Genomic DNA, 18,248 nt, shown 5'->3' with positions numbered 1-18,248 from the left:
ATACCACAACAAGTTTTTTGTTTTCACAGAGGTTCATTTAGGAGAAATGTGCTTACCTCTTACCTTTTTTCTTCCAAATAAAAGTAGTTTTGTTGCATTGCCTGGGGGGGACATCAATCTGCTTTTAGATTTACTCTTTGCTGATGAAAATAATGTCAGGGGGAAACATGGCTGGCTGGTGCCAATATCTGACAGTATTGAGGAGGTGAAACCTCGCTGCAGTTCATCTTTTTTATCGTTAACATGAGAACTAGACTTTGCTCCAAAATTAGGTGGGCCCCTTTGAAGTGCTTCATGGTAAATTGAGACTCCATGCACTATAAGCAGGCCAGTGGCCTATCTGAAATGTGCCTAGGGTCTTTTTGTACAGAGAATCACTGTGTCGGTGAAAGCTTCAAGATTCCTCTGCCCACAAACCGGCAAGGCCTGTGGCGTTGCTCAAACACTACGGAGAAGGGGAAAGTAGGGGCAATAACTACATTGGTAAAGTCATTGCTGCCCAGGTATGAGGACTCTGAGTTCCATCTCCAGAATTTACATTTGAAAGAAAGGAAAACCAGGTATGATGGTGCCTGTGTATAATCCCAGTACTGGGATGCAGGGACAAGGGGTCCCTAGGACTCACTGTCCAGCCAGTCTAGCTAAATTGATCCACAAGCCAAAACAAAAACAAAGTGAATGGCTCCTAAGGAGCAAGACCTGATGCTGTCCTCTGGCCTGTGTGTGTGCACACACGCACATATCATATACATACTCAAACATGAACGTGTGCATACATTCACATGCACCTGAAGACATACATGCTCATGCAAAAGATACACATAGCTGACCTTAGGAGTAAGGAGGCTCATTCCCAAGACTTCACATTCCTTTACCCTCCCTTCTTAGCTGTAGTCAGTGGTTTCTTACACATGTACAACAACATAGTCAAGTGTGAATGCAGTTAGCATCTTATTACTATAGGCAAGACCACTTTTTTAAAACTGTTAACTGAACATGGTGGCACACTGTTCATATGCATCAAGGTGGTGGAAGATGGGTGACCAGGACAGGGGTTGCTGGCCAGTGCATTTGGACATGGCCATACTTTGGTAAACTGTCCTCCAGGGATGTATCGGATCCTGTTTCTCCCCGTGATCCACTAGCAGGAGGCACCCTGTCATTCATTTTGCTGGGAAACTGTGGTATCTCCATGTTAGTCTTGTTTCTACGATTACTTGGGACGTGGACTTTGCTTTGCTTTCCACTTTCATTTTGCAAATCGCCTGGTCTCCTCTCTTTGCGGCCTCTCCCTTGAATATGGGTGTCTGTGGAGTGTTGACATCTGTCTTAAGTTTCTTTTGGCCCTTGGTCATTGTTTGCAGTTACTTGATAGCAGAGGAATCTACAGGAGACACTGTCTGTCCTTCATTACCCACTCGGCCCCCTCTCATCTGGTAGAGTGGGGGGAACCCATTAGTTCCTGGGGACCCAGGCTGCATTGGGTATCTCAGTCACAAAGTAGCGTATCTTGACAACTAATAGACATTCACTTCTCCCAGCCCTAGAGGCTGTGCATCAGATCGGACTAGCATGAGTAGATCCCTTCTTCCGGGTTGTAGATACCCAACTCGTATGCTTATGTGATGAAAGGAGAAAGAAGAGGTTGCTGGGGACCCTTCTAATGGCACTAAGTCATCATGAGGACTCCACTTAGCCCATTGAATCTGGGCTTTCTCCCCTGTACTTTTCTAGAGCTATTATTCTGGGGGGTAGCGTTTGCCAGAGGAATGTGGCAGAGGCACAGACGTTGGGTCCATACCATGATATGGCCACTCCTCAACCTCTCTTCCTTTCTCTGTTCGTAGGCTACAGAATCATGAACTGCTGCACGGTGCAGTTTTATTTGGGCTCTAGGTGATGGCAACATCCAGTGCCACCCGCTTGTCTCCTCCATGCCAGTGCAGGCACAGTTGTGTGTGTGATGTGAGCAGCTTGTAACAGACATGATTTGCTTCCTAGTGCTTGTAACCCAAGGCATTGCCTTTCTGAGAGTGGGGCCCCTTGACCTCTTTGCTGACAGCTTTGCTGGCGCATGGTTTCTCGTTTGCCATTGAGACTGGCATGCACTCACTTTGGTCTCTGAGCGCATTTGACCTTATTGCCTGGAAGAAGCACCAAAGCTTGACAGTAAGAGGTGAAGGCTCTGTGGGCCAGTGAGATGGCTCAGTGGCCAAGGATGCCTGCTGCTAAGTCTGATGACCTAAGTTTGATTCTCCGGGCCCACATATTGGAAGGAGAGAAACAACTACAGCTTGTCCTCTGACCTCTAGCAACATATTGTGGCACATGTGCTCATATATGCATATATATATATATATATATATATAATACATACATTAATTAAAGTGTGAGGGAGGGATTCAGGAAGGCTGTTGTGTTTTCTGCTTTCTGTAGAGAAGAACTTAACTACGCATGGCAGACGGTCACATCACTTTTTCATAGAAACATGTGGGTTTTATTACACGCCGTGGTTTCCTGCTCAGGTCCTAGTTTGAAACTGCCATGTAGAGGTAACTGGGCTCCAGCCAGGAAAGCTGTAGACATATCTAAATGGGACAGGAAGCTTTAGTGCCCCTAGAAGGCCATCAGTGCTGGCAGGGCCTGCCCCCTTCACGCTGGCCACAGGAGAGCAGGCCTCTAGCCAGAAGGGGAGTCCAGGCACCTCACACCTCTGGGCTGTACCTGCCTCACCCTTCTCTGCTTGCCCTATGTGTCCTGCCTGGCCCTAGGCTGTTGCCCTAACTTTCTTCTCCCAACCTTTCTGCTCTCAGAAATCAACAGCAGTGACATGTCTGCCCATGTCACCAGCCCCTCTGGCCATGTCACCGAGGCAGAGATTGTGCCTGTTGGGAAGAACTCTCACTGTGTCCGATTTGTGCCCCAGGAGATGGGCGTTCACACAGTCAGTGTAAAGTACCATGGACAGCATGTAACAGGAAGCCCCTTCCAGTTCACCGTGGGGCCCCTTGGTGAAGGTGGTGCCCACAAGGTCCGGGCAGGAGGCCCTGGCCTGGAGAGGGGAGAAGCAGGCATCCCAGGTAAGAATTTGGGGCAAGTCTTCACTTAGAGACAAGTAAGTTTACACTGTACCCATTGCTCTAATGAAACAATTTTCCAGTGGATGGCTACAAGGGACATTCCTTATTCAAAGCTTTTAAAGCTGAGATTGGAAATCACTCACCTTTACAAAGCCAAACAGGCTTAGACAAATTTTGCTGAGTCTAAAATTAGTGTGTATTAAGTGTCTTAAGAGGAAAACAGAAACTATTTCAGTACATTCTTAAGAACTGGTGTTTTGTGCAACACAGTAGAGCGTTGCAAAGCCAATTGAAGGGGGTCCCTTCCCCTTCTTGCCGTGGCTGCTGTGGGAAGTGGTGTGGGGGAATCTGAACACTTTCATCCTCTTCTGCTTTGGTTTGGGTGTATTCCACATGAACTTCATGAGCTTCAGAAACTGCAATGATAGCCTTTGCCTGGGACCTGCTTGGGGCTAGGGCAAAAGGAAAGTGCTGGCAAGAATCTGGACTTATACTGGCTTAAGCTAAAAGAGGGGCAGGTGCTCTCGGGCTCTCTTACTAACCAGGTGTTTCTTTGCTCTCAGCTGAGTTCAGCATCTGGACCCGGGAAGCAGGTGCTGGAGGCCTCTCCATTGCTGTTGAGGGCCCTAGCAAGGCCGAGATTACATTTGATGACCATAAAAATGGGTCATGTGGTGTGTCTTATATTGCCCAAGAGCCTGGTATGTACTCAAGGGTTGACTTAGAATGCTTTCCTTGTTCGGAGATGGTTTAGTGGCCAGGATCAGAAACTTACCAAGTTAGGTCAAGCAAACAGGCTTTTTGCATGTGGGCGTACATGGGAGAGCCTTCTAGAACCTTAGATGCAGAAAACAGGCCTCCAAGAGATAAGGAACCTTGTTCTCATCATCTCTTGTCTTTTAATGGTGGTCTCTGCTTGCTTGCTTTCAAATGCTTCGTTCTGTCTACCACTCCGCCAGATGTTCTGCCTACACGTGACGTGTAGCTGGTTTAGCTGCTTATCTGAGAACCTAGAGCAGGACTTTGTCACCTTTTATACGCCTGAGCCCTTTTGGACAACTGATAAAAATCTGTCCTCAGGATAGTTTTTTTTTTGGTGTACTCAACAGAGAGTACATCAAATCATAAAAGAAGTAAGTTTTATTAAAATAACTGAGAGCCACCTGGGAGCTGAGGCAAAGCGATTGTCATGATTGCAAAGCCAGCCAGAATTTATATATAGCGAGCTCCAGGCTGACCTGGGCTGCAGAGTGAACCTTTTGTCTCAAATAAATAAAACTATGTGAAAGTATAGTTATTAAATACATAGTAGTGAAATATACATGAGGTAATATATTAAACTATAATAAAATTCAGTGAAGGTACATTGATCTTAATTTCAAAGTAGTGATAAGTGTAAGCGATGATGTCAAGATAGCTGTAATTCTTCAAATAGGATGAAAATACCTTGATATAGAATGTAAATATTGGCAATCAAAGGCATAGGTGCTTCTCATGTCCTGTGTTTCCTAGCTGATATTTCTAGTGACAAATTCTTGAAGTTAGAGATTAGTAAACATATATGGACGCAACTGCTTTTCCTACGCAAGCCCCTGGGTGTCTAGGATCCTGTATATAGACAACCCTATAGATCCAGGTCAAGAATCTCTGACCTTACCCAGTTCATACAATCCTGCTGCGTCAGTGTTAGCCAGGTGACCCTCTATCAGCTCCTCAACTGTGGCCTGCAGGAGTGCTAGTCTCTGAAGACATCTGAGCCCAGCTTATGCCAGTGGCCACTACCGAGAGACCTTTCTGAGATTTCTGAAATGGTGGGGCTTTCCTATCCCAACAGGTAACTACGAGGTGTCTATCAAGTTCAACGACGAGCACATCCCCGACAGCCCCTACCTGGTGCCGGTCATCGCACCCTCAGACGACGCTCGCTGCCTCACTGTTATGAGCCTTCAGGTGAGACGCAAGGAAGCATCCATCTCCTTGGCCACAGGCCGACCAGTGAGGCTCCTGGACTCCAGAGGCCACTTTGACTCTCTCTTTAAGTTCTAAGCCCTTATGCACAGATGTTACCAGTCATGGGGCAGCCATCCTGTGACAGGGTCACCTCCTTATGTAGCCTCAGGACAAAAGACACTTTGAGCAAGCACAAGCAGACTTGGTAAACGATACACCTTACCACAAGTTTGCTTATAAATATCTATTCAAGAGAAGCAAAGGAAGCCCTGTTAACTGTTAGTTAAAGGAGCAGGGGGGCTTTCAGAACAGACGGTGCTCAGTCTAGTGATCTGTAGCTGTAATGATTGTTGGCTTCCGTTCCCCAGAGTTAGCTGCAGTTCTTTTACATTAGGGTGCTGTCTTTATGGGATTGTGTGAGGAACTATGCCGAGAACTTTCTCAGTGTTACTTCTGTAAAGCCTCGCAACACCCTGATAGGCAGCTTCTCTTGACCTAATTTTAAAGATGATCCAGAGTGGTTCTGGTGAAAAGCCACCTTGTATGAGGCAGCAGACACACACACACACACACACACACACACACGCATGCACATACACACATAGAGTTATATTAGAACCAGAGCCAAATTGAGAGTCATTGGAGCTGAAGACACTGAACATATTTTAATTAAGAGAAGCAAGTAGGTTGTAGAGAAACATCAGAATACCCAAATTTAGTTTCTAGTTAATGGGATTTCTAAATAGCCTTTAGTTATCCCAGTTCTTAAAAACAAGTATTTTCTGAACTGGTTAAAATCCAATCTGGCCTTTGGAATGGGTGATAGAGCGAACTAGCTGTACTTTTGGTTAACGATCGAGATTCCAGTCTTATGCTGAGAAACTGGCACTCGGGCTAGTTAGAGGTCCAGATGGGAGCCAGCCTAGAATCGCAGTCTACAGATTGACGAGGTCTCAACTGGAGAGCCCCAGAGGTCCTGACTGGTCGCTGTGGTGTAGATGTTTTTCTTGTGTTTCATTTAAAGGCTTCTTAACAGGAGTTTCTTTTGTGGCCGACTTACCTAAAACCTATAGAGGGAGATAAACACAGCATTTGTTGAGGGCAGAGAGCTGCCTTCCTGCATCTCGAAGATCTCTTTTCAGATCTTCAGAGACATTTATCTCCCTCTTGAGGATTAAGCGGCAGCCACAGACTCAGGTAACAGCCTGCTCTCAAAAGCTGGTTCTGAGCCATCCTCTCCAGCAGACTTCTGCTGAGCCCACCTCCTGCCACAGTTTACTCATAAGTATTTCAGTAAGTATGTAGTCGCTCCATGCCGAGGGATATGTAAATTATTTATCAGGGCCGTAGCGGAGGCCTGAACAACATCTGGTGCTGGTTATATGTGAGAAGTATGTTTTGTTTTATCTGGCTTTTTTGACTTCACAGAAGAGTGGAGTTGGCTGGCACTTTGTGTGGGAGGAGAGAGAGTGGGGGTGGTCTGGAAACTAAAGAATCCTTGCGTTGTATTATGCCCGCCCTCCCCAGGCTGGGACCTCCTGGCATCAGAGTGCATAGAACATTCTACATCTCCACAGTATAGTTTAATAGTCACATGTGGGGGCCCCATCGAGGTGCAGCTAGAGAAACTGCATTTTTTGTCATACAATTTGAAGTACTTTAAGTGATATGTTTCAGCCTGAAGCTAGGGACGAACCCAGGGGACACCGTGTTGTTAGGACCTACTGTATAATTGTCCTTGGGCCATTGCTCAGCCTTCTTACGGTATGTCTAGAATCTGCACTTTGTGTTCCTGGATGCTCTTTTGCATACTAAGTGTGAGTCCTGTTGCATCTGAGGAATGGCTGTCCCAGCAAGTCCAAGTCAAAACTGGAACATGCAACCCTTCCCTGGAAAGTATGGGCAATCATAATAAAGAAGGTTGCTTTATTTTAAGCACCTAGTACCTAAGCCACTCCTCCAAGAAGGTATACTTTTGAAGACAGGAAGAAAGTGAAGCCGACCCAGAAAAGAACAAAGACCACACCACATGTTTTGGAATTGCTTTTTTTGTGCTGACGGTTTTTGGAGCCTTCTCATGTATGGGCCAGGCCTTTGGCTGAGTCTTTATCATAATTTCATGTGCTCTTCATAACAGTTCCCTGAAATCGGGCCAGTTAGTTTGTCCATTTTAAAGTAAGGAAATTGAGACTCAGAGTTAACAACTTTGTTTTATTACTAGGAAAAAGTAGTTAAGCAAAGTGCAGCCTACTTTACATGTGTAGCCCTTTAGAATTGTTTTCAAAAGTGCTGCCCATTCCTGCGCTTGACATGAAAAATAGTAACAAAAAAAGGCAGACATAGCATCTGGCTCATGTCGTGAAACCTGTTCCTAAAAAGGATCCTGATGGTGGGTGATGATGATTTAGCGGGACAGACTTGGTGGTTTTGGACTGGAATCTCTCAAGTCTCCAGTCTCAGAACCTCTCCCCACCCTGAATGTTTCTGTGTAAGAGTGCAGTGTGTGTTTCTGTGTACTATTAGAAATGTGGACGTCTAAGCAGCCCAGTTTCCTTGCCAAGTGTTGCGCAGAAGAGTATTCCCGCCTGGAGCCCTACCTTGGGTCAGTGTGTGCTTCTGAGCAGGAACACCAGCTACCATAACCTGTCTAATTTATTGAATTCTCAGGAATCAGGATTAAAAGTTAACCAGCCAGCATCCTTTGCTATAAGGTTGAATGGTGCAAAAGGAAAGATCGATGCAAAGGTGCATAGCCCCTCAGGAGCCGTGGAGGAATGTCATGTATCTGAACTAGAGCCCGGTAAGTATCAGGGCTGGCACGGGGGTCTCCGCATCAGTGTTTCTGGCAGAGCTTCCTAGGGCAGGCCTCTCCAGCTACCATACTGCTGGCGAGTCTTCAAGTTCTTTCTGCTGCCGCTAGACGTCCTTTATAACATGGGGTAGACATGTTGCCAGGCACCCAGAGACTTTTCATGTGACATTAAACAAAGTCTCCTTGATTTTGTTACCTTTACCAGTTTCCTTTTACACGATAATCACAGTTTGCAATTGTAGTTTAACAAAATCATACAGTTTTATTATATTGTTGACTTTATAACATGGGTAAGGATATTTTACCTTACTCCATGAGAATCTAGGTCTCCAGAGCCCGATCCCTCAGATTTATAGGGCTCTCTGATGTCAGTCAACTTTAAAGAGGCCATTTTGTCAATGAACGTTTATCGTACGTTAGAGATTTGGCAGGAAGGTAGAGCTAGTAAATATACAACTCTTGTTCTCAAAACACTGCTCATGTTAATGCGTACCTATAATCTTAATATCCAAGAAACTGAAGCAGGAGGACTTCAAGTTCAAGGCCAGCCTGGCCTACACAGTAAAGCTCCATCTCAAAATAAATAAAAAATAATAATAAAACTAAAATATATCAGCAACTAGTTCTGGCCAGAATTAGTCAGAATGATGCAAAAACCTGCAGATTGAAGACTTCCCTAAGTGATACCATAGAAGAACCAAGAAGCAGATGGTAGGGCTGAGCAGGAGTGGGACACTTTGATTTGGCAGGGTCAGGAGAGCTTCATTCAGCATGGTTTTTGATGTCACACTCCGCTGTTGGGCATTTGCTGTGTGTTCACCTGCATCCAATGAGGGTGGAAATTCAGAGCATGAGTGACCAGCTGAAGGAGCCACCCCTACCCCCACCCTTGCATAGCAGGGGCTTCCTCCTGGACGTGGATTATGCACAAACCACACTCAAATACCTTTTTTCCACAGAGAGATCCTTTATTAAGCAGGGAAGAAAAGATAAAGTGGCTGCTTTCTGACTCAGGCAGAAAAACAGCAGCAAATGACCTTACTGGTGTAATTTTTAAGAAAAGAAAAAAAGGAAGATCCGCGTTAGAATGGCCTAAGATGTGGTGGTATATTTTGATTGGGCATTTTAATTAGGTGAACCAAAGCAGGCTTTTGATTGCTGGACTTTGATACTTATCCTCAGGAAATGAGTCTGACGTAAGAAATTATTACCAAATAGGTAATAGACATATTTACCAAATAAGATAATAGACCTTGATGGCTAGTTTTAGGGATGTAATCTGTGGTTTACAAGGCAGGAGAAGGGGGAAGGGTAAGGCCTACGAGCGCCATGTTTGCCAGGCTTGCTAGGGCCCTTCAACAGCTTTTTTTCTCTCCTGAAACAAATATTGGGAGTGGGATGCCTTGCCCATATCATGGCTAACATTTGGCTGCATCATAGAGAATCTGTTAGGATGTGTAACTGGCAAAGTGGTGAGCTGCTGCCCTTGAGAAAGCAGAATGAAGCAGCAGCCAAAGGTGATTGGTGGCTACTTGGCTTTGAGAGTGAATTCTGAACATGTAAGGACTGGGGAGATGGTTTAGTCAGTAAAGTGCAAGCGTAAGGACCTGAATTTGATCCAGCCAAGCATACAACTGTGATGGGGTGTGAGGGTGGCTGGTCCAGCCAGGCACACAGCTGTGATGGGAGTTTGGTACAAGAGGCTTCCTAGCCAGGCGGTCTGACTACATGAGTGAGCTCCAGGTTCAGTGAGAGAACCTGAATCAAAAACATGAGGTGGAGAGTCACTGAAGAAGACACCAGTGTCAACCTCTAGCCTCCAGGGCCCACACACAGATGGCGTGTTCTGGATGCACGGGTACAAAGGTGCCCATGTAGTTAGCAGTACTGAGGATAGCTGGCTAGAGGGTGTGCAAGGGTTAATCAGGGTCTCTCTCTTACTTGGAGTGTCAACCAGCTGGTGGTGTTTATTTGATGTCCAGGGCATTGAGCTCAGCAGCAAGTGAAGTTTGTCCTTGGCCCAGGCAGTCTCTGAGATGCAGTGGTGTCTAAGGTCATTTTGGGCATTACACAGTTGAGGTGTTACCAATTACAATTATAGGATACCCAACTCAAGCGAACACATGTAATAATGAGGCCCAGTTACTCTTCTAACTGCCAAGTTTGGAGTCTGTGGTAGGTTTTAACAATCATTAATGGGTGTTCTCTCCAAGGCCTCAAAGACTATTTGTTGTTTTGTTTTGCTTTGCTTTATTTTTTGAGTCAGCCTCTCTGTGTACCCAAGGCTGGCCTGGAGCTCATATATCCCAGAGTAACACCCAATACATTCCTGCCTCGGGCTCCCCAGTGCATTCTATCGGGTGGCATCAGGCCCAATGTGTCCTTACTCTTCCTTGGCTTCAAGGCTTCTTTCCTTTTTTGTGCTGTTTCATTTTAAACCATATCAGCCAAGAGACATCTTCTCAGGACTCATTTTCAGAAGTCCCAAGATGCAAGAACTCTGTAAGTCTCTAGCAGGCCTCTCCAACTGTCTCAGTGAGCTGGGACACACGCCCATTCCTGAGTCACTTCCTATAGGTCAAGAAATGAATTGATTTACCTTGGGGAAAGAATTTTCCCCATCCTGTTAAAGACCACATCTGGACATCAGGGTGGGGTTCATTTCCCCTGAAACATTTTGGCTTTAGGGGAGGACGTGGGCACCCAGCTGGGAAATGCTTGGGGAAGTGCAATACTGAGAGATAGGGGTAGGTAGCTCAGTCTAGAGCATTCCTTTGTGGAGAGTACTAGAGAAACAAAAGAGGGTTTGGGGTAAAGCTTTAATGGCCACAGGTCCTAAAGGAGATAAAATGTTCAAGGAAGCAGGGACTAATGAGCAGAGAAACCACAGGGTATACCATGCAAGGCCAGCCTAGGTACTCACTCATCTGTTGACAGATGACCTTGACACACGTTGTCACCCAAATCAGAAAAGTCTGGCTGTTTCTATTGCTGACAGTTGCTTGCCTTGAACGTAATTAGAGAACCTTAATACCGATTGGAACTGTATTGAGAAGTGAGCAGATTATTTTCATAGCAGATTGTGAAGCAGGGGCCGGAGTGTTCTGGTGAATGTTGAATTGGAGATTCAGAACATCTCCCAAAGGACTGACTAAGGAGACACAAATAAATCTAGCTGACCTTAACCTGTGAGTTAGCTGCCAGGTCCCCAGAAGAACAGTGTCTTTAAATGATTCAACACTGGCCGGCTCAGGTTGTCTTGTAGTGCTGTGTCCTCCCTTTTAACTCCAGGCTGCTTACCACCTACGTTTACCTTGTGTCTCTTCTCCTAGATAAATATGCCGTTCGCTTCATCCCCCATGAGAACGGCATCCACACAATTGATGTCAAGTTCAATGGCAGCCACGTGGTTGGGAGCCCTTTCAAAGTGCGTGTTGGAGAGCCTGGCCAAGCAGGGAATCCTGCTCTGGTGTCAGCCTATGGTGCTGGACTCGAGGGGGGCACCACAGGTAAGAAACCCTGCTCTTCTTGTTACTCGAGAAGCTGTAGGGCAAAGCTGGGGTAGACATCTTCAGCCCCTGGAGGCCTTCTGGGTTCAGTCCTTGGGAAAATGCAGGTACACATGCTTTGGTGGACTTGGGAGACCACTGTTTGAGCCAGGATGAACCCAGAGCAAGGCCTGTATCATCACAATCATTACTGTTTGTTGTAGACCAGATGTCTTTCTTCCACAAGTTCCTCGGCCTTGGGGGCAGGATGGTGACAACCTAGTATCATTAATGTGGAGGATTTTTTTGTACAGCATTCATGGTGCAGCTCCTAGGCCTATAGACAGACAGACAGACACTGAAGCAGCCTAAGCTCTCACATAGCCTGTGTCCTTGTATCTACTCACTACAAATGCAGCGGAAGGGCTGACAGGGTGCAGCAGGCCTCGCTTTATGGCCCTCTCGCAGCCGCTCCCTGGACCTGTCCTCCCTCCTCCTGCAGGTGTGAACATTGCTCACTAGTCACCAGGTCACAGAGGCTCTCTCCCTTGCTGCCTGTCCCTGAACTGACATGGTGCTGAGTGGCCAGTTGGCCAGATGGTTGATTCCTTGACAGACTCATTCCCCGTTCAGCTTTAATGAAGTTACCTCACTGCAAGGATAACTCACTTCTTCACTGAACATCTGAAAGATCTGTGTGATCTTGCTGATTGACTTTCATAGCTTGAACCAAAAGCCACTTACTTACGTGGTCAGCTTGAAATAGACCTCAGCTCTGTTCATCACATCAGCATTAGTGATAATAAGGACTCTGTCCTTGTTAGCATCTGTGAAGGAGGGTCACAGTGTGGATTCAATAGGACACCGCTTATTTTTGCTGTCACTTGGGGCTTCTTGGGAAGATCCTGGTTTTTCAATGCCCCCTTGGTCTTCCCACCCCCTGCCGTGCTGTGAGTTGGGACAGAACAGAGTGTTTTCCCCTTGCACTGGGGGATGGTTTGCTATGGTAACAGCAAACCAGTCCTGGAGTGAGTTTCTTCGTAAGTGGTAGAGGAGCCCTGCCCAAGTTAGGAGTGGCCGATAGACGGGTGTGCTTCCAAGTAGTCTCGCCAAAGCAGTGTCCTCCATAAAAGCCACCCCCTCAGTGGCGTTGCTCCTGCCAGATGCCCTTGGCACTCCCAGCCTGACTCCCGACTTCACTCTGAGCCAGTATCTTGCCCTTGGATGAGATCTGCTTTGCAGATTGGGAGGAGAAAAGGAAGTGATCCAGCACTCTCTGGTGCCACTCAGCTGGGAGCTCATAGCACGGGGCGGGGGGTAAGCCCCAAGTCTGTGATCTTAAAGTCTGAGCCCTGAGCTCCTGACTGTACAGGCACATACTGCACCCCAGCCAACTTTGTGGGGTGTCCTAAACCAGAACGCCTACCCTCTAGATAGATGCCCAGCATGGTTTCCAGGCGGTCATACCTGTGGGCCCCTCTTGGCAGTAGAGCAGACAGCAAGCCTAGGCCTTGCCCACAGCAGCCTCGGAGCCTGCCATTACAGCCGAGGGCCATCCAATCCCTTGTTGGCTGCTGCTGTCACAGCCTTCCACTACTTCCTCTTGGTATTTCTCACCCTTCTGGAGCTCAGATGTCAGGCTGTCCCTAGCAGTGTGACTGCCAAAGAGCTGGTCTTATAGAAAAGCTCCCAGCCATCCCCATGCTGATCCTCATGGCTGCTCCAAAGAGTCCCAAACAGCCAGAGTAAAGGCCCAGAGGTTATCCGCTTTCCACCCTTCATCAGTGTTAGCTCTGTTCATAGAGTGGGCATCTTGTTTTCCTGTCCTGCCTGCCCCCAAGGCTTTCCCCAAATATCTATCCAGAGAGGATGCAGCATGAAGAGAACTTTCAAAAAAGGATCTGCGAGGCCAGGCCGTGGTGGTGCATGCCTTTAATCCCAACGCTCAGGAAGGAGAGGCAGGGTGGTATCTGAGTTTGAGCCCAACCTGGGCCACAGAGAGAAATCCTATCAAAAAAAAAATAAGATCTGTGTGGCCAGCTTTTCTCATGTCCTGACTGGAGAAAAGCAAGAAGTCCTATGTTTGTGGCCAGGCTTCAGACAGAGGCCTGGAGTTGGCCCACAGTGTTTGGGACTCCTTGGAGCAGCCATGAGGATCAGCATGGGGATGGGTAGAACCACCACCATGTACAAAGATGGTTTGGGTATCACATCACATATTGGTCATAGCTGGAGTAGATGTTGACATATATCTGCATGTGAGATTTTCTCTCCTGTCTTCTCTTGGGCCAGTCCCTTAGCAATAAAATGGTTAGATAGCATATCTAAGTCGTTCTGCTAAGCCCCAGCAGTGGATGGGCAAAATGGTGGCAGGTGGGTCATAAAGCTGCCTCATAGGCTTGCCCCGTCTGTTAGAGGAAGTAAACACTTGGTAGTTCTTGACGTTTTCTTTTTGGTTTTTCGAGACCAGGTTTCTCTGTACAACTTTGGAGCCTGTCCTGGAAATTGCTCTGTAGACCAGGCTGGCCAGCCTGCCTCTGCCTCCCGAGTGCACCACAACTGCTCAGCTTAGTTCTTGACTTTAACTCCTAAGTTCCCCCTTCTCTGCTTCATCACTGCCTTTTTGGGCTCTTGATTGACTAAAAGGACAGTGCTTCTCTCCGGGACAGTCGAGTCTTTTCAACTTCCAATGCTTTTGTTCTCACCATCTTACAGCCTCTTCCTGGACACATGCCCCTTTGTGGCTCATGGCCCGCTTCCACACCACCCCCAACCTCCACAGCAGCTGCTGGAGACTGGGGGAGGGGCTTCTCCAATGTACTTATTAACTCCGAGGCAGAGTCAAGGTGGGACAGTAGGGAGACTTTGGGACAGCAGCTTCAGGAAAGTTCCAGAAACAGCTGGCTCATGTTTGGGGGTCACACCATAGCAGCTCCTTTGTCTTATTGATAGCCAGAACAATAATTCTTTCTCTGGCCCAGGAACTGTAGTTAAACCAAAATATTTCCCAGCTGGGTTGGCGTCTGAGTCTCTGGCAGGGGTACAATGCTGCTGGAGGATGTTGCACTAGAGCACCCCCTAAAGGGCTTCTAGTGCACAGGAGCTGGTGTCTGGCACCCCTGCTGCTTCCACTGCCCCTCTGGACTGGAAGGAGGCTACAGGTACAGGGGATAAAGCGGGGACCCAAGCTGCGTCATTAGTTGACCTCTTTTGTCACAGGATATCTGAGAGGTCAGATGTCTCAAGGCTGCAAATAGGGTATATGTGGCAGTTGTTCTGCGTGTCAGTCTCCCGTCCATTCTCCCATCTGCCTCTCCCCCCAAGCATATAGTGACTTCTTGGGCCTAGACCCATAGTTCTACACAGGAAGCTTGGATACAGCACATCACTTTCTGGTGACGCACCTTGAGTTACACATGGCCTGAACACCATGTGGAGTAAGAAACACTATGATAGAGTGTTAGGCTTGCAGAGTGGCATATGGCCTGGGGTCTGGTGTCGTGCTCAGTCAGTAGAATTGCTGTTTATATTAGTTCCTTCTCTTATTGCTGATATTCATGGCAAAGAAAGTGAGCTGACAGCTCTAGGCACCAGCCCCAGGATTCAGCCCAGTGTCTAGGATGAACAGAAAGGGAAGAGAGACTGGGCTTCCTCAACCCCATCTACCCAGAGGAAAATGGTTTCCCCTAGAAGCAAAGCTAGGCTCTGTTGCCTGGGACAGCACTTCAGCCTCACAGTGACAACTCGGGTTTCCCTCTCAGCCACATTCCCAGAGACAATAGTGTTGTCCAAGCAGTTGGTGCTAGAGGGCAAAATGTCAGCCACACTTTTGACCTAGCCTGGGCAAGGGGGCTGTACCTCCACAGCCTGTGTTTCTTTGTGCCAGGAACTCAGAGCTCCAGGGCCACCTGTTTCCCATGATGCCACAGCAAGCAACTAGTGTGTGTGTGTGTGTGTGTGTGTGTGTCTCACCATTGTGTTACTCCCCCTTCTCCCTACAAACCGTCCGTATGTCCCACTTCCTCTCTCCCAGGTATCCAATCAGAATTCTTCATCAACACCACTCAGGCAGGCCCAGGGACACTCTCTGTCACCATCGAAGGCCCATCCAAGGTCAAAATGGATTGCCAAGAAACCCCAGAAGGGTACAAAGTCATGTACACTCCCATGGCCCCTGGAAACTACCTGATTAGTGTCAAATATGGCGGGCCCAACCACATCTTACGCAGTCCATTCAAGGCCAAGGTGACAGGTAATGACAAGCCACTTTGGGTTTTGTTCTTCTGTCCTGCAGAGCGGGTCTTGTCCAATCACCAGTAGTAACAGCTGCAGGTGGTTTATGTTGAGTCCACAGCTAATCCTGAATGTAAAGAAATGGTACGTGGGTAGTGGATATACTGCCCAGCTCTGTGAGCACTGGGGCAGAAGCATTTTCCTTCCAGGTATCAATATGAGCCTTGAAGGAAAAGGAATTGCTTCCTCTGAAGCCATAACATGGTAACTGACAGAACTACGACCGTGGGGGACAGTATTCACGAGAGCTGTGAGGGTCTCAGAATCTCAGCAGACCCTGCTCTTCAGTCCTCCTTTCGTCTGATAGAGCTATAAATTCAGCGTTGCCTCAAAGGGTCAGGAACAGAGTTGATTTCGAGGGCTCTCTAAATACATATGAATTCTGTGATAATGTGTGGACTTTTGTATTGAATACTCTTGAATTTAGAGAGGGGACGGAACTTATAAAGCAGATAAATTGAAACTAGTAGCTTGTCGTGGTAAAAATAAAAGAGAGCGAGAATACTGGCCCCAGGACTGTGGAGCGAGTAGGGCCGCAGTAGGGAAGCCTGCCATCTTCTGTTATTTTTGTCGCTTTTTGGAGAATTTTTTAAGTTTGTTCTCACAGTGCAGAAGTGACAGTCCTGTGCTCTATTGCCCAGGGGTTCTGCAGAGAACAGTAAGGAACTCTGTTCTTTAGTATCCAGCATGGAAAAATGGAACCTTTTTTTTTTTTTTGCCTATGATAAGTCAAAAGCGAGAGCCTTCCTAAGAACGCTCTTCAGTGAGCTTGTTTTAAAACTCAAGAAAGAAAGGAAGGAAGGAAGGAAGGAAGGGAAATGGTGTGTGGGCTAGAGAGGTGACTCAGCGATTACAAGCATAAATTGCCCCTGACGGGCCTAGGCTGGAATCCCGTCATCCACAGCAGCTGACAACACCTGTACCTCTAGTTCAGAAAATTCAATCCTGGCCTCTGACCTGCATAGGTACTTGCACACGCATGGGTGCACATAAGCTCACACAGTCACGTACGCATTAAATCAATAAGCCTTTTTTTAAAAACCTAAAAAAATATTATATCTGAATCCAGTATGTTCCACCTTGGGAAAATGCCGTTTGAGGGTGAGAGAGAAGAAGTAAAGAAACAGTGCTAGGTGGTTTTCTGTCTCTGGCAGAAAAGAAGGCATATTTACACATTTGAATGGCGGCGTGCACTTGGCTTAGTTGGAGCCTCGTTTTTAATCTTCACCTTCCGCATAATAAAATAAAAGAATTCTATAACGCCTACCTTCTCCAGAAACATTAAAATAAATACCAAACAGTAAAACTCAGGGTGCTCACCATGTATGGCCCGATTCCCTGTTACACAAGTGGCGTGGGCTCATGGTAGGATTTAAAAAAACCCAGAAAGGAAAGCCATCCTCTCATGCTCAGACTCAACCTCTGTTCTCCCAGCCGTTTATACTGCAATGTATGAGTATTCCACAGAAACAACAAGAGGTGAGTGCTACTGGGTCTTTATTCTATGGAGGAATTACTCAACCATGTCAGCCTTTGCTGAACCTGGTCCATTTGCCCAGCAAACCAGATTCTAGTTGTCTGGGTAAGACCCCAAGGATCTAGAGGACATAGCTTGGTGGTATATACCTGTGATCCACCACGGAAAGCTGAGGCAGGCAGATTGTAAGTTTGAGGCCAGCCTGTGATATTTAGTAAGACCCTGTGTGTTAAAAAGTGTTAGTGCAAGGGCTGGGGCCAGGCATGGGAGTATACTCCTGGAATCTCAAACCAGTGGAAGATCCGGCGTTTGAGAACAGCCTTGGCTAAGTGAGAGCCTGTCCAAAAGAAAAAAAGCAACAAAATCCAAAATTTATTAGGGGTGTGGATGGTGGTAGATTGCTTACCTAACATGCATGAGGACCTAGATTTGAACCCTTGCCCCATAATATATATACAGATGTGAGATGCTGATGGAGTTGTTTTGTATCGAGGTACGGGAGCTTTTTAGGGCTTTTGCAAGAGATATACTTGGCTGCTGGCTGACAGGACCACACCCCACATAGACACGCATTAGTCTGACCATTCATGCCTTTCCCGTGCTCTAGGCCAGCGTCTTGTCGGCCCAGGCTCCGCCAACGAGACCTCATCCATCTTGGTGGAGTCAGTGACCAGGTCCTCAACGGAAACCTGCTATAGCGCCATCCCCAAGTCATCCTCAGATGCCAGCAAGGTGACCTCCAAAGGGGCAGGGCTCTCAAAGGCCTTCGTGGGCCAGAAGAGTTCTTTCCTGGTGGATTGCAGCAAAGCCGGTAGGCGTTACGGGTCTGCTGGGAAGGGCTACCCTGGGGGTAGTATAGACATCCTCACTCACCTCTTCAGTGTATCCACTAGGATCTTTCGTGATCTCCCGTACTTACAAATAACCATGTTTCTTCCTGTGCCCTTCTGTACTTAATATTCTTAGCTGATTTTCCTTTCTTTTGCCTCTTGATTCTTTCACCAAGACATAATGGAAGACAGTAATGTCCCCATTTCAGACAAATGGAAGATGGTAGTGTCCCCGTTTCAGATGAGCAAACTAAATTGGCCACTTAACCCCTTTCTCTGACTCCAGTTGCTTTAATCATGGCTTAAAATTGATTTGGA

General features: G+C 47.0%; 1 protein-coding gene across 3 annotated transcripts in view; it reads left to right on the top strand.

The window, feature by feature from the left end:
* Positions 1-18,248, top strand: part of Flnb (filamin B) — a 142,633-nt gene that overhangs the window by 122,275 nt on the left and 2,110 nt on the right. For all 3 annotated transcript variants that reach the window (XM_041662691.1, XM_041662690.1, XM_041662689.1), the window contains 7 exons: positions 2,814-3,080; positions 3,644-3,781; positions 4,915-5,030; positions 7,698-7,830; positions 11,175-11,351; positions 15,364-15,582; positions 17,708-17,911. In XM_041662691.1, the coding sequence (XP_041518625.1) occupies positions 2,814-3,080; positions 3,644-3,781; positions 4,915-5,030; positions 7,698-7,830; positions 11,175-11,351; positions 15,364-15,582; positions 17,708-17,911 (1,254 nt within the window). The remainder of the gene's footprint in view (positions 1-2,813; positions 3,081-3,643; positions 3,782-4,914; positions 5,031-7,697; positions 7,831-11,174; positions 11,352-15,363; positions 15,583-17,707; positions 17,912-18,248) is intronic.

This window comes from Microtus oregoni, unplaced genomic scaffold, assembly GCF_018167655.1.
Source record: "Microtus oregoni isolate MIOR12 unplaced genomic scaffold, Mior012 000013F_ref0000133, whole genome shotgun sequence".
NCBI lineage: Eukaryota > Metazoa > Chordata > Mammalia > Rodentia > Cricetidae > Microtus > Microtus oregoni.
This window is presented reverse-complemented; position numbering and strand designations above follow the sequence as displayed.